General features: G+C 44.5%; 2 protein-coding genes across 2 annotated transcripts in view; one reads left to right on the top strand and one right to left on the bottom strand.

Annotated features, from left to right (window-relative positions):
• DUSP16 (dual specificity phosphatase 16) overlaps positions 1-10,444 on the top strand; it is a 29,068-nt gene extending 18,624 nt beyond the window's left edge. Inside the window, exons 4-6 of the mRNA XM_010575307.1 lie at positions 4,611-4,770; positions 5,467-5,590; positions 9,222-10,444. Of these exons, the coding sequence (XP_010573609.1) occupies positions 4,611-4,770; positions 5,467-5,590; positions 9,222-10,398 (1,461 nt within the window). The 3' untranslated portion in view covers positions 10,399-10,444. The remainder of the gene's footprint in view (positions 1-4,610; positions 4,771-5,466; positions 5,591-9,221) is intronic.
• Positions 10,445-17,694: 7,250 nt separating this feature from the next.
• Positions 17,695-26,035, bottom strand: part of LOH12CR1 (loss of heterozygosity, 12, chromosomal region 1) — a 76,530-nt gene continuing 68,189 nt past the window's right edge. The window contains exon 4 of the mRNA XM_010575306.1: positions 17,695-21,510. Coding sequence (XP_010573608.1) covers positions 21,280-21,510 — 231 coding nt within the window. The 3' untranslated portion in view covers positions 17,695-21,279. The remainder of the gene's footprint in view (positions 21,511-26,035) is intronic.

The raw sequence follows: 26,035 nt of genomic DNA, 5'->3' as shown, positions 1-26,035 counted from the left end.
TTTGTACCTTTTTCCTCTTACTTTGAACAAACGCAGGCAATGCTTTATTCTGAGCATGTTGTTTGTTCACTGCACTAAAGTAGACCTTAGTGTTGGTAGCTTATCTTACCTCTTCAGTTTCAGTGACTGCCTGTGGAAAATTCAAAATGGTTTCCATCTTAATATTATTACCTTTATTAACCTAAAGAAGCTGTAGGAACCAATTACGATGTCTACCTCTTAAAATCCAGTCAGCATTTTCCCAACTATTGGCAACTCCCAGTTTCCTGGGTTTAATCAGTTTCTTGATTCAACCAAAAGTTAGCAGTAGCTAGACATCAGCGTGTTAGAAATGTGAACAACAGATCTCTGCTGCTGTCCCTTCAACACGCTTCGCTTCTGGGGAAGCCTGGATCCTACGCAGGGATATTGGGGAGAGCAAGGAGGATGACACTTACTACATTGAGCGCCCAGAAATACCAATACATGGTAAGAAAGCTGAGAAGTGAAGGAACGTTCAAAAGAGGAGGGCAAGAAACAAAAACCAGGGATAAGTAGCAAAGTTCTGTCTCTGTTAGGACAGTCCAGGAAGCTGGTAAGTGGTTAAGTTTGCATGCTCTGGTTTAATGGCCTTGCTGGTTTGTTGGCTACTGGGGACAAGAAGTCAGCTTTCTGTTAAGATTAGGGTTTTTTTTATTCAAGTCCAGATTTTTTAAAAATAATTTCCTGAAAAATTCTAGTAGGATTCCCAAAACTATTAAGGTGTAGTTGATTGACCTTATTTTTGCCTTCAGATGCTATCTGTGAGTTCCTATGATTCCTTCCACTGACATACTGATTTCTCTAAAATTAAAATGTATCAAAAATATCTGCAGAAAGAACTCTTAATCTGCACTACTGTTCAACCTGATGATTAAAAGATGTTTTGTCAAGATGAGCTTATCTTTTCAGGATCTTTATAAGCTTATCTCTGAGTGCATGGGTAGGGAAGTGCTTATCTTGTTACAGGACAGTCTGTATTCATGACCTTTTAAGAATACTAACGCTATTTGCCATTAATACCTCTGCTGATAACGCTTTATTTATGAAAGAGATGCCAACACAAATGCTTGGTTTGTGTCCTTTAGCAAAATTAATGATTAATTCAGAAAAGTCTTAGGAGCTTTTTTTTTATTTTTGCTTTACAGATTTCTTTCTAAATGCTTAATTCTGAAAATGTTCATAATATTTTTTTGCAGTGTCAAAATACTAAAAACCTCTTAAAAGGTCTTCTTAAAAGTTCTAACGAAAAGTTTGTTTCAGTTTTTGGGTCTCAGTGTGATATATTGGTGGTATTGCAAGAGGGTACTTACTTTTACAGATCTTTGTCGCTCTTTGTGAAAGAGAGGCAAACTAAATTCTAACCTACACGGGAGTGATAGTGTCCTTTCTGAAAGTTAGTGTAACAGCGAACTGATCTGTGTTGTGGTTATGGGCCTGAATGAGCCCCCTGCTTACATCCCATGTTTTGTACCAGCATTTAAAGTGTAAAACTTTCTGCTTTGCTACTTACATAACTATTCTCTTTCTTTTCTTCCAGACCTGGATTTTATTTCCTGGAACAAAATAACATTTTAAGGTGCCATTAATTTTCAGATTAAACAAGTCATAAAATGTAAATAAGCTGACAAAAGAGCATTTACCTTCTTTTCACAAAGTTGTTAGTATTAGGATTTCTGGATCTTCCTCCCATCGTAATTCACTTCTTCCTCTTGGGTGCCTTACAATGAAGGCACTGTTATGGTTATTATATTGGAGCGTGTTGCACAGGGAATGATTGATACTTCAGAACAGAAGGAAGCATAACTTTTTTCTTTAGCCTTCGTCTCAAAGACAAGCACTAACACATTTTTGGGTGTTTTTTTGGCTCGGAGACTTCAGACTTGGCGTCTGCAGCCTTCTCGTTCTCATTTGAATAATCAATTCCACATCAAAAACCTTGCATAACTGTGGAATTGTGATGGTGGGACTGTGCAGCCCACCAGTGTTCATGCTTTAAAAAAAATAAATAAGGTTTTCTATTCTTCTTCTAAATTCATCAGCATGGTAGCACCCTTTAGCTGTACTCTGAACAAACATGCATCATGGCAGTCCATTTGTTAGTGATACCTTCATCGCCTCTCTCCTTTAGACTTGATAAAGTTCATGACCCCGCGTGTACATTTGTACCTGCTATTTCAGTTTTTCTTCACTCCCCTTTAAGCAGTTACAATAGTAGGTGAGCTGGTTTGGGGCCAGTATTTCAACATAGTGATCTAAAGCAGATATTTATTTTATGGAAGTTGATGCTGAAGAGCTTGGGATCCTGGAAGGGGGAAGCTGTGTAGGCCAGGACAGCAAGGCAGAGATGCTGGGAGCGGGGGTCTCGCTTGCACACGGAAGATACCACAGGTCTAGTGGTAGCTAGTCCCCTGTGCCAAGAACCGCATTCCCAATACCTTCCCTCTCTGGATGACTCCAAATATTCCCCTACTTCCTTACAGCGCTCCTGCTTTTAAACTGTAGGTAGGTCTGTTGGTGTATGAGAGCTAAATATAGTAAAGGAAGGTGCGACGGAGTCGGCTATGAAAGGCACGCAGGGCTGAAGGGAAGCTTGCTGGTTGAGTTGGGGAGACGGGAAGGAAGGGAGGGGGGGAAATCGGTGACATTGGAATTTGTTGTCATTGATGAAAAGCTGAGCTTTACTAGGAGCGTGATGTAGGAGACTTGCAGGGCAAGAAGCAGTAAGGCTGAGAACTTATTTTGACACATCAAGCCTTTTTTTTTTTTTTCACTATTGCTGCAAATTATATTTCTGATGATTTGCTTTGCGAGTAATTGGTCATCTCCTATTCCCCTTGGATGGGTACGTTTATGATATAATGTATGTTCATCAGGTTAAGGTGCCTACGCCTTCAGGCACCTCTGAATGTGCTGATGTGAGGGACTTTCATCCAAAGTTTGGAGAAGCTGCTTGTTTTGCTCCAGGCAACAAAATTCAGCTTGCTAGCAGAAATTCATGTAAATTCCCTGTTTACAACCATTACTGGCTGGACTTTATGCATTTGCCTCTGCAAATGACTGATGTAGATTCCATTCTCCCCTGCAGTCCTTTGTTCTCACTGAACATTTAATTTATGCATGCATATATATGTGTGTGTTCATCCCTTCTACACACACACTGTAACATACGTGTGGTGTACCTGTGTACTCAACATCACTTGTTCAAACCAGAGCAGTCTAAATAATAAGACAAGAGTTCTGGCTAAATAGCCATATCCCTGTTTCTCCTCACTAAAGCATCTTTATGCTTGCAGAAAAAATACACATGGGGAAGAAGCGACCATTTGGCTTCATGACTGTATTTTCATACTGGTAGATCTCCAGTTGAAATCTGCAGTGTAAGAATTCATTCTTGCTACTGCTCCCATGGATTGACATAACTTTTCTTTTTTATATAATTGGTATAAAAGCAAAAGGATTAAAACCAGATTTTTGTTGGCCTTTTTTACGTTTCAGTTTAGTTTCAGACATTAGTTTCCATAGAAATCTGGCCAAAAGCTCCCCAATGTTTGTATTCAGTGTAACTACTGTCCAAGCATAGTATTGCATGTCACTTACTGCCAAATCGTATCTGAACCAGAAAAGTTGTTTGATCAGTAGTACTCCAACCTGCTTAATTGCTTGGCTGTGTCAAGATGCTTACTTGCAGGAGACTGGATGGGTTTGGTAGAGCCATCCCTAGTTTTCTAGTACTAGTATCACATGTTCTGGCACTAAGGTACCTACTACCTCAGATACTACTTTGCAGAACAGAGTATGGCAAGGTGCAGAAGAGTCTTTTTTTTTAATTTATTTATTTGCAGTCATGAAAATTGACTTATTTAAAAAGCCCAGTTGACTTATAGGTTGAGTCTCTTTGCTTGTTCCTGTGACAATCTTTGACATGCAAGAGAACTAAAGACTGAAAACTGAAATATGAACAACTAAATCATAAACCACAAAGCAGAACTATAAAACTGCAGTTAATGCTGTGTGAAAATTGTCTAATTCAAGGTCTTCAGTCAGCTCTTACTCAGCTCTTTCCCTCAAGGTTTTGAGTGAATTTTGCATGTTGCCTTAGAAACAAGGAAGTCCTGGACACTTGATGAGGTGACTGCAGGAAACATCCATTTCATTTCATATTTCTCACCAATATCGGTTATGGGGCAACCTCAGTCTTAGATATGTGGTCCGGAAAACACATATTCAGGTCAGCAAACTACACGTGGGAAATGTTTGGTTATGTTGCCAGCTTGCACAGTGAGAATTTAAACCAAAGTAGCAAAAAATCTCTTGGAAGTGGTGCTTCATAGTAGCAGAAGGTATTCTACCATTATTTCTGTTCTTTGTTAACCTTGTTTTTATGGGCTCTGCGGTTCATGTGTTAGTTGGACACACTGGATATCTTATTAAAAGTTGAAGAATTAAAAGCTGAGTTGTCTTTTTCACAAAAGAATGCCCCTAATACAGCTAGAGCAGTTCCAACACGAATTTCAGTTTGGTTTTTAGCTTTGTAATGTGCCAAAGGTACCATCTGACTTCTCTAGGCTTAATCTTTCTCCATTTCCTAGGAGCTGATGCAGCAGAATGATATTGGCTACGTACTGAACGCCAGCAATACTTGTCCAAAGCCTGATTTTATTCCAGAATCCCATTTCCTGAGAGTGCCTGTGAACGACAGCTTTTGTGAGAAAATTTTGCCTTGGTTGGATAAATCAGTTGATTTTATAGGTGAGAAGAAAATTTAAATTCTCTCTCTAAAACAGTTTCTGGATTCCTTTGTGTGTCTGCCTTGCTGTTTTGGCTGGAGAAGACCCGAGTGCTTTCTGGGTGGTATGAAAATACCCTAAGGATCTACATACATGATCACCATCACTTTATAAACACAGAAGCAAAATAACATAGGGAGATTCTGCCACTGCATGTTCCAGCACTTATGGAACAAAGACACTTTTTAAGAGCACAACTCTACTTTCTGGCAACCTAGTAGATGCCTGATACATGTCTGCAGAGAGCGAATTAGAAAATTAGACATATGGATCCTGTCTTTAGCTTTGAGAAGTGAGCTAGCCAAATTTGAACTGGCTAAATTGTTCCATCATGAATGCTTGCTTTTTACTTGCTCATAAAATTAGAAACAATCACCTTTCCCAGACATCTAAATAGGGTTGTTTATGTGCGTATTAAAAAGCGGTATGCTGTAACTGCAGTATGTTTCCTGTGTGTAGTCGCATGCTTTTTCTATACTCAATGCTATACAGTGCTAGAGAAAATAAGTGATTTTTGTTTAAAGCTTCCATGAGATTTGCAATTAGCAGTTAATTTGGAAGTTTGGAACAATTTTAAATAAAATTGCTTTCTTTGCAAACTTTTCATCATGGTATAATGCTGCCGAGTTTGACACTTGCCAATTTCTTTGCTATGTAGAAAAAGCAAAAGCATCAAATGGCCGTGTGTTAGTGCACTGTTTAGCTGGAATATCTCGCTCTGCCACAATTGCTATTGCATATATCATGAAGAGAATGGATATGTCCTTAGATGAAGCTTACAGGTAAGGAGAAAATTTCCCTTTATACTAATTCTTGTGCCTGTTGGCTTGTTTTTAAGGTGAATGATAAAAGATTGTATGACCAAGGGTAGAAGCTGACATGTTATTTTGTCTGATAGTTCCCTGGCCTCTGCACACTCTTCTTTTAAATGTAGGCTTCCTCCATAACCAAATTAATGGTGTTGTGTAGACATCACACAGCTACTATTAATTGCCCACCTGCAAAATGCTGATGTTGGTCTTTGCTCCAAGTAGGCAAATACATGGAATTTAAACTGCTTATTAAATGTGTGTGTATGTACAGACACATACACACACAGCTACAGCACGCTTATAACAGTATCTTGTAAGTCAGTGAGAGAGTGGAATGGATAGGGTTAAAGAGACATGCTTATGACAAATGCTAGGCTGCATCTGTTGACTGCAGTTTGGTATTTGGTAATGCTCTCAAAGAACTGCCTGCAGGTGAAATGTCTAGGAATTAAGAAAGCTTCTTCATTGCTACTAAAGTCAACCAAAAACTCTGGGAGAAAGTATTTTGAAGTATCAGCTCTTTGTGTCATTAGGGAATTTTTGTGGAGACCCTCTTCCCTCCCCTGCTTTTAATCTTTCAAATACCATTTTTTCTGTATTTGGATTGTGAACACTTTACTACACTCCAGGTGGCTTGGTTGCAGTTTACCATGACTTCTGTATTTCATTTAACAAAGTGCTTTGTTGTGTTGTACAGAAAATGGTTTTCTTTTTGATGGGCTTTATAGGCTAACTGGCACAGCTGACACGTCGCTGTAACACGCGTTGTGCAGAGGCAATTTGAACAATTGCGCTGGAGCCAGGTGGAGAGGAGCACCTTCAAAATCACTAGTGTGTTTGCTACCACCGTCTCTAAAACACCGATAAGGATGGAGAGATGAACATTTGATATTCCGTTGTGGAGCATGATTTCCCTGGGGCATTTTCTTTTAAGCTGATGAACATAATTATGTATGCAGTGAAAAAATTGCGTGTAAGAGGTGCTTGAACTACAACCAGCTCCCATTACCTTTGGAAATTTTCCACAGTTTCTTACTAGAGCCTGCTGACAGTTTGGTGTTGTGCAGTAATTTCAACATGTATGGTGAAACAGGTTTGGTTAGGAGGCATAGCTGAAAACTCACAGTTATAGAGGTATAGACAATACGGATGAATTAGTGGAAGTGGATGGATACTGTGCAAGGTATGAACTTGAGTCACTAAAAAAACCTGTCTGGTCTCAGGCTGTAGTGGTCTGGAGGTTAGAGCTGTAGAGTACTAAACACTTCTAAAATGCACATGCTTCAGGGAACTTCTAAAGTGCTGCTGCTAAATTCTTCCATGAAATCTCTGCATTAAATTCTAGTTCATTTCTTAACCAGAAGTGTGAATTGAGTGTGAAGGATTAATCATCCTAGCTCTTGTTCAGTATCTACAGTGCAAAGAGAAAAACTACTGTGAAATTTAGATTATATTTTGCTATATTTCCTTTGATACGGCTTAGTGAGAACCGTCTGCAGCACATTTCACTCATTGGTTTGTGATCTCTTGTTGGCAAAGCTTGAAAGAAAAATACTTTTCCCTGAGTTAATGGAAGTCATTAGATAAAATGTTTGTCTGACACTACTACAGAAATAAAAAGGTGACACTGTTACTTGAAGTGAAAGATGTGAGGAAATAAATGTTTTTCATCTTTTCTTTTGTATAATGGACTATATACAGGGGAAATAAACATCAGAACTAAATGTTATGCATGTTTTCCAATTGGAAAAAAAGAGTGTGCAATTTTAAATGAAAAAGTTTGCAAAGCCTTAACACTTGTCAGGGGGATCCAGTAGACTTTCTTGTACCCTTTTCATTTTTTAAAAAGCTAGTTTTAAATTTAGGACTGCGATGAGGAGAAAGTGGAAGGAAGAGAGTTTTGGAGAGGCTAGCAGAACACAGGCCAGAAATCGCAGTGTTTACCATAAGGATCTTGCTTTCAGTAACTAACCCATATAACAAGTACAACTAGCTTTGAGTGGAAAAAAACGAATGAAGACTGTGGGAATTCTTGTGTGCGAGCTGCTCACACTGGAATAAAAGCCCCCAAATGAAATGCTAAGAGATCAAGCTAAAGAATCTCTCCAGAGGAGACTTACTAGTTTTCTCCATTTGACAGTGTTTTACACTTCATGGTGGAAGCTTCCACTATCAGTTTGTGCAATGTGATATTCCAGGTTATCATGTCAGCTCAGCTATTCCTACTACTGTTTATTGTTTGGCAACTTGAAAAAAAACATAATACAAAAATGCAAGTTTTGTTTGATATTTTTCATGTGCTTGCCTGCTTTTGTGCTAGTGTGTACACATACACACAAGTACACCTTTGAGTTTTTCTCATGCTGTTTTTAATGACTGCACAGTCACCTTCTGTACACATGCCCAGAGAGATTTTATTTTTCATAATATTTGATTTTCCCAGTGATCCATTATATGTGTGTTTGTACTAGATTTAGCTTTTCAAGGTTTCTTCCCTTGTTAATTCCCTTGTCATCTGGTTTATCATAGTTCCAGGAATGTTTTTTAAAAAAAAAACCAAAAACAAACAAGAGGAGGAAGGATTTGGGCAGCTTTCTGTTTTACAGCCTGTAAAAAGTAGAGAGTACTTATTTAGCTATATTGCAGATCAGACAGGTAGGAAGTATGCTTTTGTATTTAACTTTGAAGTATATGACATAACTTACAATACTTACGTTTTTCATACCTTTAGAGTCCTGATTTGGGAAAACATTTTAAGTATGCATTGCACCTTCTTCATGTTCAACTGAGTATGTATGTGCATGCTTAGATTGGCACACGTTTGCAAGTCAGGCTGCTTCCTACAGGACTCAAAAATAGGTTAACTCTTGTAGTGATTTGGTAATACTGTTGCCCTTTACTGCTGAACACCTACAGGGCCTGAGAGAGCATTTTTGTTTTAATGCTGCATTTGCTCCTTTCTGTTGTTCTTTTTGATGATCATATCGGTGGTCAATACCAGCATATGGTAGAAATCACTGACATTTACTGTATAAGGTCAGCATATATCAGAGCTCTTTGTCTTGCCTGACAAAGATAAACAGGGTAGGAAGCGTTCACTGCAGTAACAGCAGCATGAGAGAGGTGAAACATGCGATTTCATCCCTTTGAATGGTGGGGAAGGTGGTCTGCTTTCTGCAGCGCAGGGGAGTCCAGGGTCTCTCGGCTAGAGCTCTGATGCTGTTCACGCAGAACTTGAGCAGCTCTTAACTCCAGTCAGAAACCGAGGTAGCAGAGATCCCACTAGTAAAGTAAAATAAGAAAAATTATTCACTCAAACCTTGTTGTGGACATCATAAAGAGGTAAAAAAAAAAAAAAGCAGCTTGCTTTTCCCTTTTTTAGCCACCTTTAAGTAAGCTACAGAAAGAATTGAGAGCATCCAGCATTATCTTGTTTAAAAGCTGCCTTTTTATTTTTTTTTCATCCGTGTTTCATGACTGAACCTCAGTCCTGACAAGTTAAATTAGGCTGTTACATTTACAACAATCACTCTAGTGTTATCTCAGGTCTGAGCAGCAGGTCCTTAAATTAATTCTTGGTTTGTTTGTCCCCTCTTTCCAGATTTGTGAAAGAAAAAAGGCCAACCATTTCTCCCAACTTCAACTTTCTGGGCCAGCTTTTGGACTTTGAGAAAAAGATCAAGAACCAGAGTGCTCAGCCCGGACATATCAGTAAGCTGAAACTTCTGCATTTGGAAAAAAGCAGCGAGCACGTGCTCGTCCCAGAAGGTGGGCAGAGCAGCCTCTCCGCTAACCAGCTCTGCATTACTGCTACCTCCGAGATCGTGGAACAGAAGCCGACGGACTGCGGCACTGCACCGTACGGGCACTTGTCCCCTCTGGAAGATGGCCCGCTGGTACAGGGCATAAACGGACTGCACGTCTCCCTAGATAAGGTGGAAGACAGCAACCGGCTGAAGCGCTCCTTTTCTCTGGATATCAAATCTGTATCCTACTCAGCAAGTAGCAACTGTGTGACTGCATCAGTTCAGGGCTTTGCCTCCTCCGAAGACACCCTGGAATACTACAAACACACGACTGCTTTAGAGGGCAGCAGCAAGTTGTGTCAGTTCTCCCCTGTTCAGGAGGTCTCGGAGCAGACCCCAGAAACCAGCCCTGACAAAGAGGAAGCAAACCCTCCCAAGAAACCCCAGAACCCCTGGCAGCTGGAGAGCCAGAGCAAACGGCAACACCTGGGGAGAGCCAGCAGCAGTGCCACCACTCAACGGTCGCTCCTGTACCCCCTCCACCGGAGCGGGAGCATGGAAGACAACTACCGAACGAACTTCTTGTTTGGTCTCTCCACCAGCCAGCAGCATTTGGCGAAGTCGGCTGCTGGGCTGGGCCTCAAAGGCTGGCACTCGGACATCTTGGCTCCCCAGACATCGGCTACGTCCCTTACCAACAGCTGGTATTTTGCAGCCGAGTCCTCGCATTTCTACTCTGCCTCCGCCATCTACGGGAACAGCGCTGCTTACTCTGCCTACAGCTGTAGTCAGCTGCCCACAGGCTGCGACCAAGCCTGTGCTGTGCGCAGGAGGGCGAAGCAGGGTGATCGAGGTGACTCCAGGCGGAGCTGGCATGAGGAAAGCTCTTTCGAAAAGCAGTTTAAGCGCAGAAGCTGCCAGATGGAGTTTGGGGAGAGCATCATGTCGGACAACAGATCCAGAGAAGAACTGGGGAAAGTAGGCAGTCAGTCGAGCTTTTCAGGCAGCATGGAAATCATTGAAGTGTCTTGAGGGGCAGCAGGCTTGTGTGACTATCGGAGTTGCTTCCCCCTCCAGGCTGCTCCCTCAGCGTTTGAGAGGTCCCTGTGAATCTGAAAAGAACAAACTTCCTGTAAAAAAAAGGGGGAGGGAGGGAAGAAAAGCAAGGCTTCAAGTGTGAACACAGTGACTAGATTATGGCAAAGAAATGACAAGTGAGCATCTGCCCGAGGAGACCAGGTGTACCGCTGGGTTTTTCTCCTCCCCTTTCCTGGAGAAGGGCAGAACATTTCAAAGATCTTTCCCTGACAGAGGAAGCAATTATATGCAATGGATTGCACGTCCTTTCAGTGGCTTTTAATAAGGAAGTTCTCTTGGTATCAAACCCTTTCTCTGGTTCCACTGAAGCATGCTACTACCCATCAAAGCTAGTTTTGTTCTCCCCTCCTCATGCCCCATGTCCTCACCAGTGCACCTTAGCCCTGACACTGAGCCAACCTCTGGAGGGAGACCTTTTTCTCGTAAGAAAGGAGACCGGGAGCGATTCCAAAGGATGTAGGGACTGGTTACAGCAAGGCTGGTCTGAACAGACAGTTCAGACAAATGTAAATACTGGTGTAACTATTGTTCTAATGGATAGGCTTTAGGTGATTCACTAGAGAGCTGCTTCAGAGAAAAAAAAAAAACAAAAAACCCAGTACCTCAAAAATATAAAAAATAAACTAGGGCTTTATGGCTGCCAGATGCTGGTAGTCAGTTCATAAGCAATGTGAACAAGTAACGACTAGCCACGTTTGATTATTTTTTTTTTTTTAAAGCTGTCTACGCACAAGTGTTTCAGTTGGCTCAGCAGCAATTCTTAAAAAAGACAAATGAACCATATCTATGACTGTTTCTGCCAGTCTTTATGAAACATAAAATAAGCAGTATTTGTATTTTTGATAGTAAGCTGGCTTCTGGGAGAGGGGTAGCTGCTTTGGCTTCTAAGCTATATGGAGTGGTTAATACTTAGGGTTACATGCAAGAGAAGTGGCTGGTACAATACTGCACCATCCTTTTCATGCCAATTGACAATTCAATAGGTGGCTCTTGAGGCTTTTTGTTTTGTTTTGTTTTTTTAAAGCTAAAAATGAGTTGGGATGGGCTTTTGTCCTTAACTGAGCAGTACCATTAAGGAACTGCTTATCATATATGGTTCCAGTCATGTGTGGGCTGGGGGTAATTCAGGTGGATGTTTTTCCATCCCAACATCCTCACCCAAACCATGGGGACTCGGAGAGAGAAGCTTCTCAATAGTTTTGCTGACTTCATCTGAGAAAGAGAAGTCTGGCTGGCTGTCCAAGGAAAACAGAAGGGGACCTCCAGCATCCCATCTCATAGTGACAGAAAGGGGGTTAGAGAAGAGACAGCTTTAGTGGGAAGCCTGCTCACCTCCCCCACTCACAGCTCCTGAGGAACTCGATACTGGCCATCGAGCATCCCAGCGTAGGGTCATGGTTTCCCAGTGTGCCCACGCGTGATTTGGCTGTGACACTTGTAGCCGAGCTCCTGCTGGCCAGTTCCGCACCCTCACCGCCCCAGGGGAACACGTCAGCTCAGGGAGGTGTCACTTCCCTGCTGCCAGCGCGAGTGTTTTACAGGAGATCGGGCACAGCCCTTCTTGTGTTGTTTTTGACAGAGAACCAGCTGCTTCCCCTCCAGCTCGCCACTCGTGCGGTACCTTGGCTGCCACTGCTCAAATTATTTTATGTGCGCGCATTGTTGCAAGAGGTAGAGTAAAGCTTCATCCTTCCTGCTCCCACGGGAGCTGTGCGCGTGTTATCTCGGTCTTCCCCAGCACCCCTCAGAACAAGAGAACGTGTGTGTCAGCAGGGGTGGGGAACTATATTGTTTTGTCCCGTTTCAGTGCAGGCAGCTGAAAATTGTAAATCACATGTAACAAATACTTACGCCTGGCCAACAGCTTTAAAAAAAATTCATCAGCAGCAAACTGAAGCCCTAATTCAAGTCAGCAGCTTGGGTTATGTTTGGTTTTTTTACTGTAAGTTTAGCTTGTTTGTGACTCAAATCTCAGGTTTTACTATATTGAAAAGTGGAAAAGATTTTTGTCATTGTTTTGTTTTGTGGCTAGGATGTGACTTTAATTTCCTACAGCGGACTGTTGAAAATAGCACTGAAAGCTACAGCATTGATTAACTTGATCCTCAAAAGTGCAAAAGGCACAGCGAGGGAGCACCAGGAGTAACTGAACCCAGAGGCTGTGTTCGTGCCGTGTGTATGAGATGCTGGAAGAAGGGGTAGTCCGGGCAAGGGATAGGTTTACACCACGCTGGAAAGCATGTCAGGTCTTGGCTATTCATTAAACATACTGCCACTTGTCTCTGTTTACTGATCAAGTGAAAGCAATTACATTACAGCTATTTTCAGGTATATACACACACTGAGTGTGTATACATGCTATGTAAATGGTTTAGCAGTGCTCCTCTCAGCCAGATTTCAGTAAAAGCCCATGCCTTTGATTTAAATCAGTTAATGGGGGTTAACACAAATCAGTCCCTAGAGCCAGAAGAATCTTCCTGTCTTTTGTGCTCCTTCACACACATGTGTTCACCCCTTCTCTCTATACGTACAAATGTGTTTGTTTGGGTTTTGTTTGATTAATCGCCTTCTGAGGAACTGAAATCAGGCCTTCTGGCTCCTCATGATTTCCAGTACACTATAGTCTCTGAATGAATCAAAGCTGTAGGCTCAGTATTTTTAGGGGACGGGTTCCTGTACGAGGAAGCCTTAACCCCATGTCCTGCACAGGGTGCTGCCCTGTCTCCTATCTGAACTAGCGTCCTGTACCTGAACAATGCTGGAAATGGTTTGTAGAAGTTTGGAAAGCGAAGTGGAGGATGTGAGGGGGGAAATGTGTACATGTTCAATATGAATATAATGTTCTTTGGTGTATGGCAAGCTGTTTAAATGGTTCGGAGAGATGTGAGTTTCTCATCTTGTTGTGTCATGAGCATTACCTGTATGTTATGATGAAATAAAATCAGAAATGGTACCTGTTTATATAGAACGGCTGAGGAAGGAGCCTGCGTGCCTCTGGCCACGGAGCGTGCATTACCCGCCTGCAGTATGACCTGCTCCCCAGCACCCAGGACTAGCAGGGGGCTCGTCCTTATCGTACGTGTCCTTCTCTGCGGATGCGTGCCTGTTAATGAATGACACAGATGGGGTAGCTTTGGATCGCTTGCCGCAAGCAGCGGTGATTTTACAGCACCGCTAACAGTTTAGGCCTCTTACCTCTTCACCCCACTTCTGCTCCCTTCAACAGCAACAGTGGGAATTCTCTGTGTTAACACCTTACGACATCTGATACTGTTGTGGGTAAACCTTTCCCAAGGCAGCTGTGCTAGCCTTTCTGAAGCAAGTATTTCAAATTGATTGTTACCTAGAATGAACCCCATGCTTTTTTCTTGCCTCCCCTATTTCTTATTTGAAGAAGAATTTAATTACTTGTTTAAATACTTGTTTTCACTGATTCTGCCAGTCCTGAAGCATTCAGAGCAACTTCTAATTGCTGAGGGAGGGAGGAGTATGCCCCTCATTGCTCCTTCAGAGAATAGGTTATACAAACGTAACATATATTGAAATTAAATCCTGCAGTAGAATATGGCTGCTTTGGTTATCTCCTTAGATGGCAAAGCCTACAAGTTTCTGTAATGGCATCTTCAAACTCAGGTGCAGTAACAGAAGCTTTTTTTTTTTTTTTAAAACAGAATTTCAAAGCATCATCCCAGCAAGGGAAATGCAGAATCTTTGGCCTCTCTAGAAGAGGCCGTACTATGAGCCAGAGCACAAGTAACAACCTGCATGAGCTTCTGTGCTTACTTTCTACAAACAAGACATACCAGCTCTTACATAGAAAGCTTGTATCCATTGCATGGTACAACAAGAACCATGCACAATACTAGAACCTAAATGGCATCAGCTCGCTAGCCTACAAAACAAGTGGACTTGACAATCTTCCAAGATCTACCTGTTCTAGCTTCCCTCACCCTACTCCAAAGTCCACTTCTGCTCCCAGTAGGTCAGACTAGCTCTGTTTGTTCCCTCACGTTGTTTTTTGAAGCACACACTTTAGCTTTCACCACTCGTCCTTTTACCTGCTTGGCAGGACTTTGCTCTTGTTCCTCCATCCCTCCACTCTTGCCCCTGCCAGCAGACAGCTCTGTGACGAGACAGTCTAACTCCACCTCCAGTCAAAACCCAAGAGGCAACTGAAATGCGTCTAATGCATGTCATCAACATTTCATTTTCATTTCATTGACTGGCATTACTGGGAAGAGGTCCCCGAGGTCACTAGGCTCTTGAGGTAACCATCACAGTTACATTCCTAGAGTGACATGAACAGGAAAACAGGGCAAACCTGCCCCCAGCATGATCAGGCAGCCCTACTTTCAAGGGGACTGGGGGGATCGGTAAGGAAGAGAATTAAAATGTGGTAATTACATGAGCTGCTACGTGTACTATGTGTTCATCGGCTAGCTGCTCGTTACGCTTTGACTCACAGCACAAGTTATAAATTGATTTCTACTAGAAAGTGGTAGTATCAAAAGCCCAGAACAGTGGCATGGTGCTTCTCCTGGGGACAGCACTGGAGTCCTAATAAGGCTGTTACTGCTGCTTGTTAAATCTGAAATTACTGAGATTCAGCCAAACTCACCTACCTAGACATTTTAATTAGCCACACCCTGACTAAACAGGGACCAAACTAGCTAGCCTGTTATTTGTTCTTAAAGTTTCCAAGATAAAAGTAGAGTAATTCTAGTACTTCTAGACATTATAGCGTTATAACACAATACCACTATTACGTTATACACACAAAAACACAACTGGGAATTTGGGTAGAAGAACAGGGTTTGTAATGTACCGGCTTAGCCTGGCAACTGGCCTTTCCCTTTGAACCATGCCTAGAGAACTTGTTGGCCCTTGGGCCCACATAGTTGCTCTGAAGCAAACTGAAGTGTTTCTGCAGTGGAGCTTTCGGCTGTTCTGCACTTTGAGAATATTAATGACAGCCACTATAAATAGAAAAGGAAAGGGAGCTTTTTCTAGCCTGCAATACCCACCCCTCTGGGAAGGGGCTGCTTTCCTAGCACAAAATGCTGTAAAACAGACTTGGGGAACTGCCCTGCTGGAAGGATTTCAGCTGCTCTTTACAGGGACCCTCAGCAAGCGCCAATACAGGCAGTGATAAGGCTGGGGCATCAAATCACTTAAAAAAAACCCAACCAACCAAGCCAGCCAAAAAAACCCTGTACATTTACATCTTTGTTCAGCACTTCTGTGCAGTAGGTGAGAGTCCATCACCGCTTTGCTTCCCCAATGCCAGGAGAACAGCGTTCTGCTGCAGGTACATCCACTTACTCGCCTCTCTACCACTGATTTTCTAAGTTTATTAGACTAACCTGTTTCTGCTGGAAACAGCTCCACGTCAGGATGTTTTCAAAGCTGGGCTTCCCTAAGATCACCAAGTTCAGAGGCTCCTGCCACCTCCGTGCGCACAGTGGTCATCAGGTGCTTTGCAGATTACAGGGCTGTTAATGCCTGTCCACAATTAGCTCCCCAGCACTGGGGCTGGGATGCCCTTGTGCTAGTTGTAAGCTACACTGGGAAGTTCTCTCAAATCTCTGTATAAAGTAGCCGTTCACATACCCAACTAGGAGTCAGGTTTTGACAAAATCTACAGCCATCCTCATTTATTTCTGGTTGCGTTACTGTCCTACAGTAGGCCATCATATTACTGTCACAGCTCCCCTATGAGGTCAGTGCTCACTCTCCATCTGTTAAAATAAAAAGGTTTTAGAAACACAAAAAGGGTTATTTTAGGTATTTTAGGCAGCTGACATTAAGAATTGCCCTTTGAATGCTCCTCTCCTCCCCCACACCTGAGGAGGTGCGTAATGCTGTAGGTTTGCTGAGCACACCCAGACCTACCCTGGCTTTCGGGACCACGGGGTGAGTTGTTACTCTCCTTTCTGTGTCGCCTTGCTGTGCATCAGGCTGTCCCGTTCAGGCTCACGTTACGAAGAAATTAAAACCTAACTGTGGCAGCTGAAAACAAACCAACAACCCTCAGAGAAGTACCACAGACCAGCTGAAAAGAGGCTGAACTTTGGCTAAAAGTGCAAACCGACCCATTCCGTGATGCCTGAGGAATCTGTAGGAGATGAGCAGCCAACAGGGCAGAGGCCACCCTGAAAGCCAGCCTGCCCAAGGATCCCCAGCTCTAGTTCCTTCTGCAATCTGGCAAAGAATGGATGTAAAGCGTCTGTCAGGACATGGTCTCTTTTTGGCAGGGAGGTAAGTGGGGGGCAGGGGGCAAAAAAAAAAAAAAAAAAAAAGAAAACGAGAAATGCTTTGCTGCTCATGTTTAGTCTTCCCAGTGAATCTTAGGAAAGCCGTTGGGTGCATGTGCCCTAACAAAACAGGCAGAGAGTGTCTCACCACAAGTGCTTTGTGTAGGGAAGCTGCAGTCTTAGACAAGTATCTGAGCCCATCTAATCCCAGACCCTCTGCTTTACCTCCAAGAGGCTACCAGCACAGAAAAGATAGGCAGCCAGCTGAACTACAGTCCCACCCCACTCCTGGTGAGCCACAAGCATTGCTGTGCACATCATTTATTTAAACTGGACAGCAGTGCCAACCAGAATTGGGACAGCATCCAAAAAAACCCAACATTTATTTTCATTCCGGGACACACATTTCCTTACAGTTCCAGCCCAGAGTCAACCCCAAAGCAGCTGAAACCAGCCATCTCCGTGGCATGAAGCTGGGCTCCACGTACAAAGCAGTAAAGCTAAGATACGACCTCCCACGCTAAAGCGTCTGTATTGTCCATAGTCATCACAGCAAGAAGTGGTGCGCTGTAAATGAAGAATAAGCAAGGCAACCGGAGAAACTACACACTTGGAAAAGAGCGATACCAAACGTTTTAATGATGGAGCTGTGGAACACATAGCATGTAGGGAGCTGAAAGCAGAGCAAGTCTGCGAGCAGGATAACCACCCATAAACCAAGGAGCGCTCAGCCACGAGACTGGTAATCCAAATACGCTCTGGCAGCTCGGGTACAGGAGAGACATTACAATAGTAACTCGGGAAACCACTGGCACGCAGTCTGAGAGAGAGGGGCTGGCTCATGCAACAGTTGGGCCTGTGAAAACACCTATTTTTACTCTTTCTGTGTAAAAGCTTAGAGGAGGGGAAAATACACTTTAAATATTTAAATATATTTAAATATATTTAATTTAAAATACATATATTTTTTAAAAAAACCAAAAACTCTTTTCTGTCCCCTTCACCAGATCTTCACAGAAATTGCCCTGCAGATAGGTTGGCACTTGAGCACCCTGTCAATGCATTAGATTGCAAAAACAACAGAAACAACAAAGCGAACCTCTTCTGCGCGTGTAGCACACTGACCAGCGTAGGATGCAACAAGCACCAGCGGCAGCACAAAGGAGAGGGTCGCAACAGCAGAATCGGGGGAAGAACCAGAGCAGCTCAGGCCAGCGGGCAACCACAGACCCAGAGACTCACCCTGTTCTCCGGCTTTTCAGAAGACTGTGTATCAAGCAGCTTAGCCTGTACCACACACCACACACCACCTCAGTAAGCAGAAAAGGGCAGAAATGTTTGTTTTCAGTGGAGCACACCAGATTATTCTCTGTTCATAGCACTAACTTTGTGGTGGAAGGAACGGCTAGTACATTCGTGAGAGATACCTGAGGCCTTCTCCAACAGCATTTGGCTTGGAAAAGGAAATTCAGAAGCAGAAAGGTAATTCCAGTCACATCTCAAATCTCCTGCTAGACAGCAGGAAAGGGAGCAAAGCAAGTGTCTCACCTTGAGCATCACCTGCATCCGAGATGGAGCTGACAGCAGCACACAGAGCAAGGCAAATGAGGAGCAGCCAAGCAACAAACAGCAGCTCAAGAAGATGCGGCAGGAAACATCCTCCCCTCGGTGAGAGGTCCAAAGACTTATAGTTAACGAAGCCAGTGACAATGTTTTAAATAAAACTGTAAACCATCATTTGAGAACAGTTAGAGGGTGCACACTATCTTACGGTACCCATACAACACTTTATCACCTGTGGAATGAAGGTGATGATCCGTGTGCTTTGGAAGAGGTCAGCCTTCACGTTTCAGCTCTGATTTCTTTCTCATTAAGCTATTAATGTTTTTCACAATTTACCCTTGCTGCTCAGAAAGCTCTAGCTGGGAGGCCCAGCAGCATAGCCACAAGCTTAAAGGCCAGCGTTCATAGGAACAAGCATTTTTCTCCCATTATCCGCCAATGTCTAGGTGTTTTATAGCAAATAAAGAAGGAACTGATTTGCAGCCCTCGCTCCTGCAGCTTTCAGATAGGAATACTATTCGCTTGCCCTCATTAGCCCTGCAAGAAGCAATGCTTTGATCCGATACTTAATAGCGTGAGGCCAGATGTCTAGAAGCTTTACAGGAGAGAGCATCTGCAGCCTAGCCCCTGCCTCGAGATCCAATATCAGGATCTTCCCACCAGTATAGGCTTCCAGCATGCCAGGGTGTGGGATATTCATGATCCCGTCTGGCAGACGGCTGAATGTCGCACATTCTAAACTTCCAGACAGCATCATCTGGACAAGGAGGACAAAAACGCCTGCAGGCGCTATTTAAAGCTGCTGAATATTCTGGTGTGTCTGATGGTGGGAGGCAGAGGCATATTCTGTGATGGACAATGAGGACACTCATGGGCATGGCCATGACAAGCAGGTTTTCATGGGTTGTTAAGTCTCATGTAAGCTTTTAACAAACCAAGTGTAAAATACTGCAGGACTCATGAGCAAGGATGGAAGCCTGATGTTATATCCTGTGCAACATACAGCGTACACCTACATATACACAACCACGTAACAACAACTGGGGTGGAAACAGCAGACAAAGAGGCCCACTGCTGCCTTTACTAGAAAATCTGCTGAGTTCCTTGCCCTCTCTGAAGCAGTCAGTCACTCTTCCCAGGGCATCATTTCTATGGGATTCTGCTTTCAGACAGTGTTCAGCAGGCCCTGGGGTCCAGTCACCGCTATGGTTCAGCTACACATCTAAGTTGGCTGCAGTCTGCATCACAAAAAACGACTCTAGGCTACATGGCCTTTGGGAATGCAACAAGAGCATGGCCAATTGCTTCCTGCCACCAGGCAGTAATTAGTACCATCAAAAACCTACCGCGCTTTTATTCCCAAATGGTCAGAGACCATCTTTTGCTGATTAAGTACTCTTACGTACTAAGAGGCATCGAAGCAAGCTGCCTTTGGCAAGTCACTTAGCCTTGTGCTCTACTGGAAGATGGGCTGTCACTGACTTTCTCAAAGAGGACTGTCCTCACCACCGGAATCGCGGTCCTGACATACAACAACCCTTGGGGCTCCTGGACATGCTTCAGCCTCCTTGCCAGCAACAGCATCCTGGGGCTAATGTAACACACACAAACCTACACCTGACCCAGCAAACCAAGGGCTCCTCACTTCTGGTTTCATGCTCTTTCTGCTGCAGACAAGAACTGCCACGCAATGGCAACACCAGCTGTTAAACCCTATTTCTAGATCCGTAAATATTTTTACAGCAGCATGTAAAATATCCCCGTTTTATACAGGGAGAAACCAAAGCTCGGAGAGGTGCTGCAAACTGCCTGCAGCCAGACGACCAGTGACAGACTTGGCAACCAAACCCGTCTCCTACAGGCCAGCCCATCACCCGGGTGGCACGGACACACCGTCTGCCTTCCAGCAGGGCCCTCGGCTTGGGAGAAGGCAAGAACATCCTGTTGCCTTTGGAGCAGTTTGCTGAGCACGGTCCCAAAGGGCCACGTGGGTTCAGTCATTAAACACCGTGCTCAGGCAAACTCTTGGCATGACGGCAGCTAAGCCAACGCAAAGACCCAAAGGACTTCTCGTGTCTCCCCCCTCCAAGCCCATGCACTTGAAGGTAAAGAAACAACTGCAACCCTCTGGTAGAAAAGACAGCACCGAGATAACTGGAGTGTCCCAGTAAAAATAAAAAAAGACACCTCACGTCCAACTTTGGGAGGCAAAGTGAGCAGGTCGGTGCCAGCACCTGTCAGAATCACTGTGCAAGGTGAAGGACACGAAATGCCACCAGCTGGGGCACAGGGACACTGCCAGGGCAAGGGGGAGAGGAACGCTAAGGCTTGCTTAACATTAACAGACATACGTATCTGGAACAGTTATTCCTTTACAGCCTCATAAATTAGCGAGCCCATAAAAACAGAAGCCTCGAGGAGGACATGCCAAAACCCTGCCATGCAAACCATGTTAATTATGATAATAGGCAGATTTTAATAAGCCAGTTCCTGGCTCCCACACTTTCACCTATAAAATACACACATTTCCAAGGCCAGGACATCTCAGAAATACCTGCCAGCCATCTAATTGTCTAAACCCCAGTGGCACAAAAACCATGTTAGAGGGTTTGTCACACCCCGTATCCCTTTGAATTTTCCTAGTAAAAAAACAGAAATCAGATGAAAGACAGGTCCTCCTCTGTAAACCCCAATCTAAGTCACAGCAATGAAACAAATGTCTCAGCACAGGTGGTAGTAGCGGTAAAGGAGACAGGAGGGCACGAGGAGGGAGATGAAAGAACGGTAAATCATCTTCTCCAGATGACGGGACTGGGGAGCTCCTGGATTCCTGGCTGCGCAGTTCTGGCAGCTGACGCTGCTCTTCCTCTGATGCCCTGGCAGAGAGTCAGGCAGCACTGCCGTCCGCTTCAAACATCTGCCAGTCCAGCCCGTTGGAAGCGCGTCTGCGCTGAACGCTGGAGCGTGGAAGGTGAGGAGGGGGAGCCTGCCAGATCAGCTAAGACTTTAGCTCCCGGTCGGGTTTCATGCTAAAGGGCTCCAGCCTCTCGCTCTCTGGCAGCATGCTGTTCAGCCGCTCCATCAGTGGGATCGTCTGGTCGATGCCCATCTGTATACGCCGGAGGATGGCAGACATCTCGTTGACCTTCTGGATCTGCTCCGCATACTTGGCATACTTCTTCTGACGCTCCTGCATGAAGCTATAAAGAGTTTCCACAGAGAGGTCCATCTGTTTAAAAACAACAAGCAGAGCGAGGCACGTTAGGCCAACTGTTACCGCAGGCCTTTCAGCACACTGTCTTTCCTAAAAGCAATCGAGAAGCACCTTAGATGCCCCACTAGTATACCAGCCAGGAACAAAGGAGCTCCTCTGTAGGTACATAACCAGTTTGTCATGAAATGGGATAATTCATAGCTGTATACCAGGGAGGACATATGACCACCTCAGTTCTACACCCAAACACTGAGTATTTGATCAGAAAATTCTTTATTTACAGGGTTGAAAAACAACAGGCACTGCCAGAATTTCCCAATAAACCATATGCACATCCTCCAAGTTACCCCAATCCAGGGAACTCATGGCCTCTGCCTACACCTGTAGTGTATTTTCAGTGGAGACTGTTCATTTGCAAGCATTAAGCTCTACCATACTTGCCAGTGCTAATTTCATCGCCTTAGCCAGGTTGCTCTGTGATGAAGCCACTGCTGTTATTACCATTGGCGCCTGGAAAACCCCCGCTTTGAGAGAGAGCCACAGTGGATTGCTAGTGTCCCTAATATCCCCGAATCCTAAAAATAAAAGTGTTATGAGTGACCCCAGGAGAGACATTAAGTAAATCAGCCATGCAATTAAACACGGTAAGTACCCAAACATGGCTCGAGCATGATGACAATGACAGGAACTGCAGTGCTATTCCTGCCACTGAGTGACGAAGGTAGCCTTTATAATTCACAGCCCAACTTTCTCTTCAGCCAGACCTGCAAACTCCAGGCGGGATTCAGCTGATAGCTGCTAGTACTGTACTCAAATGAGCAGAGTCGGACGGTTTAAGCTGTTTTACATGTTGTAAGATGTACCATATATTCAGAGAGCTTGGTAACAGATCTGCTCCAAGCTCTCAAGCACACACCTGAAGCTCGGTTGCTTTGGCTTGCCGTAGCTGTGCTCAACAACCCCAGTCATTCCAGTGGGCTGGGTCTTCAAACCAGTATGTCTGAGCAGTGGGCACGCATCCTGCAGCCATGCTCTGTCCTCGTCCCCTCGCTTGGGACTCGGTGCATGCCCAGAGTGGCTGACGAGTGAAGGGCAGGAGTGGACACACACCGACCAGTTTTAGCTCACTGCCACCTCTTATCACCGTTTTTCCAAACCTCTCCCATCTAATTACCTGCAGAGGAAGGAGGTCGCTGCTCGTGATGAAGCGGCCTCAGGGAATCAGTGCTGAGAACTCCTGGTCTACCAGGAAGCACAGGTTCAAACAACATCCCTCACTTTAACTGCATGACAGTCAACCCATTTGGTGGAGGACAGCGACCGTACCTGTGTCCTGAAACCAGGACAACCTGTCATCAGGAACAACACAAATTTATTGGTGCAGTGCTAAAATACAAGCCATGCTGACCAGATCTGACTTGCATAGTACTTAATCGGTAAGTGCAATCCTGACCCAGTACGCGGTGTGGGGCTGTAGGGGAGAGCCTGCAGCAAGGGTAGGACTGGGTGGGAACGGTGCAAAGCTGGAAGGGGCATCCCCCACCAAGGAGGGAAGTCCCGTCCCACCAGACAGAGCACTGCCGTCCCGCTGGCGGCAGCAGGGTTTGGGGGAAAAACTGGGGGAGCTGTGTTTGCTGACAAACACCCCTTTCAAGCCCTGGGGAAGAGGTCAAGTCAAAAATAGTTGGGCAAGAAAATGTTTTATTGAGAAACCTAACTTACAAACAGCATTGAAAACGAACACACAAGTTTCCGCTGAACTGCCATGGGGATTAGGAAGCATTTTTTTCCCCCTATCACCTCCATCAGAGCTGGATACAGTACCAATTAACCTTTTATTTCGTCTGTACTCTCTAGTGCTCTCAGGCTGAATTCTTCCGCTTTGCCTCTGTGCTTTCCTGTGAATTCCTCCCTCCACGCTTTCATGCACGGGACAAAATAAAAACCAGCAGAGCAGGAAACTCCAAATAGAGTGGAAACAATTTAAGCCTACACAGGGGTTTCTATTAAAACCCCAGCTTAATAATTTAGTAGCTTGGCCCTAGCTCTGTAAATTGGAGTGTGTAAAAAGCAGACCACCACCAGGTCTGCATGGGATGGAAGTAAATTCAATCCAGTGCCTAAAAATGTCCTACCTAATGAGAGACAGTGGCGTGGAGTGGCAGCCAGTCAGAAACCTGCCAAAAGCCAGCACGCCTCATTAAACAGAGCAGCACGGGGACCCAGGCAGAAGCCTCCTCTGGTGTTGAAGTTCTCCTCCACAGGCAGGTTCTCCACATGGCCTCACAGCACTGTGCAAGAGGCAAAGCTCTCATCTACCAAGCTCTGAAACAAAAAACCCAAAGGCCCCCTTTTCTCTCCATTCCAATAATTTCCATCTGTTGACTTTTAGGAGGGGAACATGGGGAGAAGCTGAAGCTGACCTGCAAAAGGAAGAAGAAACGCAGAGTGGCCTTCCAAGCTCTTTGCTACTTTTGGACGCATTCACAATGGATATAAAAAAAGCTGCCTCACAAAAAAGAGAAAGGGTGGAAGTGTGTGTTTCCTATGGTTTCCCTACACCTAGTGCTCAAGTTTGCCTGTTGCAGGAGGCCACGGCAGCTGCACAGCCAGCGACGCGACAAAGAGGACTGAAATTGAATAACTGTGAGGAAAGGTCAATTTTTACTCAGGCTGAACCTGGTCTTTTTTAACTAGGAAAAAAAAAAGCTACCTGTTAACTCCTATATATAAACGCCAATGCCTCTTTGCAGCTTTCCTTGAAGCGGGCCTAAATACACACTTACATCCTTCCTGCCTCCTCCCCCTGAAGCAAGCTCCTCCAGTGCCAGACTTTGTGCTTTTACCTCTCCTGGCACACAGTCCCGTTCCTCTGGTGCTCAGGTGGGGCCTTCAGTTGCAGGACTCAGAGGGTCAGCCCTACTTACCCACCACAGAGACTAAAACCGTCCTTTAGGAATCTGCAATGACTCGGGAATGCACACAAGAATCCGCTTAATTCCCATCTATTTAATTCCATACAGTAGCAATAAAAAGCATCTGGAGAAGAGGAGCTTAGGCAAAGAGTTTGCTCCCTTGCCTACATCCAAGGCAGTCCACGCTTTTCAAGACACCCTTGAGGGTCAGATGAGTGAATCTGCCTTCTCTGAGCAGCTCCCATCAACTCCCACCTCCCTGACACAAGGCCCTGCAACATTCTCTTCTGGAAAACACTCAGGTCTCAGCCTTCTTGCCCACCCCGGCTAAGAAGTTCTCTGGGAAGCCCAGCAAGATGCCTCAGAGCCAGCAGCTCTTCTGCTGCCCCACAACCATCTGCAAGTGTTTACCTGAGCCGTTGTTTCTGCTCTGCTTGCTTTGAGCTTCCTACAACGCTGGGCCACCACAGTTGTGGGCAACCCCCCCACCAGCAGGTCACCACCCTGTACCCACAAGCCATGACAGATGTGGAGCTGCACTGTCACCAGCCCCTCGATGACTTCACCGTCACCAATTTCTCCTGCAAACCTCACCACTGAGTAAGCCATCATCACTCCCAACTGACAGGTACAGAAGAGTTCAGAGTCAAAAGACCGGACCTGAAGCCTGTGAAGAAGCAACAGAACAAAAGCAGAGGGCAGAGCCCAGCACGTGAGGTTGGCGTCCTAATTCTTGTCATAGCAAGAGGTTCTGCCCAGCCTGGTCTTGAGGAAAAAAAGACATGTTCTCAGTGAATGGGTGAGAGTTCCCAATACACAGTTTATTTCTTCCCAGAAAAAATTCCTCCTGTTAGAGCAGGAAACCTGAGGCTGGACATGCCCAGAGTAGAAGACAGGATTTTTCCCCTTTCTACATTGAAAAGGATAGAAGAGTTTTTTCAGTGTTTCTTTTAAGAGTATAGTATCACAAAAACAGACAAGCTTAAAACTCGTCTTCCAATGTGATGTACTTTTTTTGTACAGCCACTGACATTCAGAAATTGGGTCTGTTTCTGTTTCAAAGCTCATGACTCCTCCATGGATCAGTAGCAGCAGGACACTAATTTATGCCTCAGCTTCACATTTTAAACATGAAATGACATTAACTGGGCTTTTCTTTCTTCAAATGAAAACAGATTCATAATTACTTCCAACAACAGCGCAAGATGGATCTTCCTCCACTTAAAAGAGCGCCAGCACAGCCCCTCCTGCGACACCATTCACATTGTCAACCAGTAAGGACTCGCAGACACTCCTCTGCGTTACACAGGCCCATTTGTAACACCACACTGATGAAACACAAAACCAATTGAGGGTACTTTCAGACATCTTGCACACCACAAATTCTTGCATTCATTTTAAAATTCTTCTTGGCCCACACTGCCAAGCAGAATAAAGACATTAATTTAGCCCACAAAAAGAGTGAGATCAGCACTGGACACTACCCAATTCTTTTCAAGAGACCACACTGAAAACAAACAAACCAGTGCCCTATATGCACCTCTTACCTGGTGTGGTTTTATAGCACCTCTGTCATGGTCATGTAAGTGTCCTGAGCTCTAGGAAACAGAGGTCGCATCTTGTTA

The sequence above is a fragment of the Haliaeetus leucocephalus genome, unplaced genomic scaffold (genome assembly GCF_000737465.1).
Source record: "Haliaeetus leucocephalus isolate CR32 unplaced genomic scaffold, Haliaeetus_leucocephalus-4.0 Scaffold473, whole genome shotgun sequence".
In the NCBI taxonomy this organism is placed as follows: domain Eukaryota; kingdom Metazoa; phylum Chordata; class Aves; order Accipitriformes; family Accipitridae; genus Haliaeetus; species Haliaeetus leucocephalus.
The sequence above is the reverse complement of the archived record's forward strand: the minus strand, read 5'-3'. Positions and strand labels throughout refer to the sequence as shown.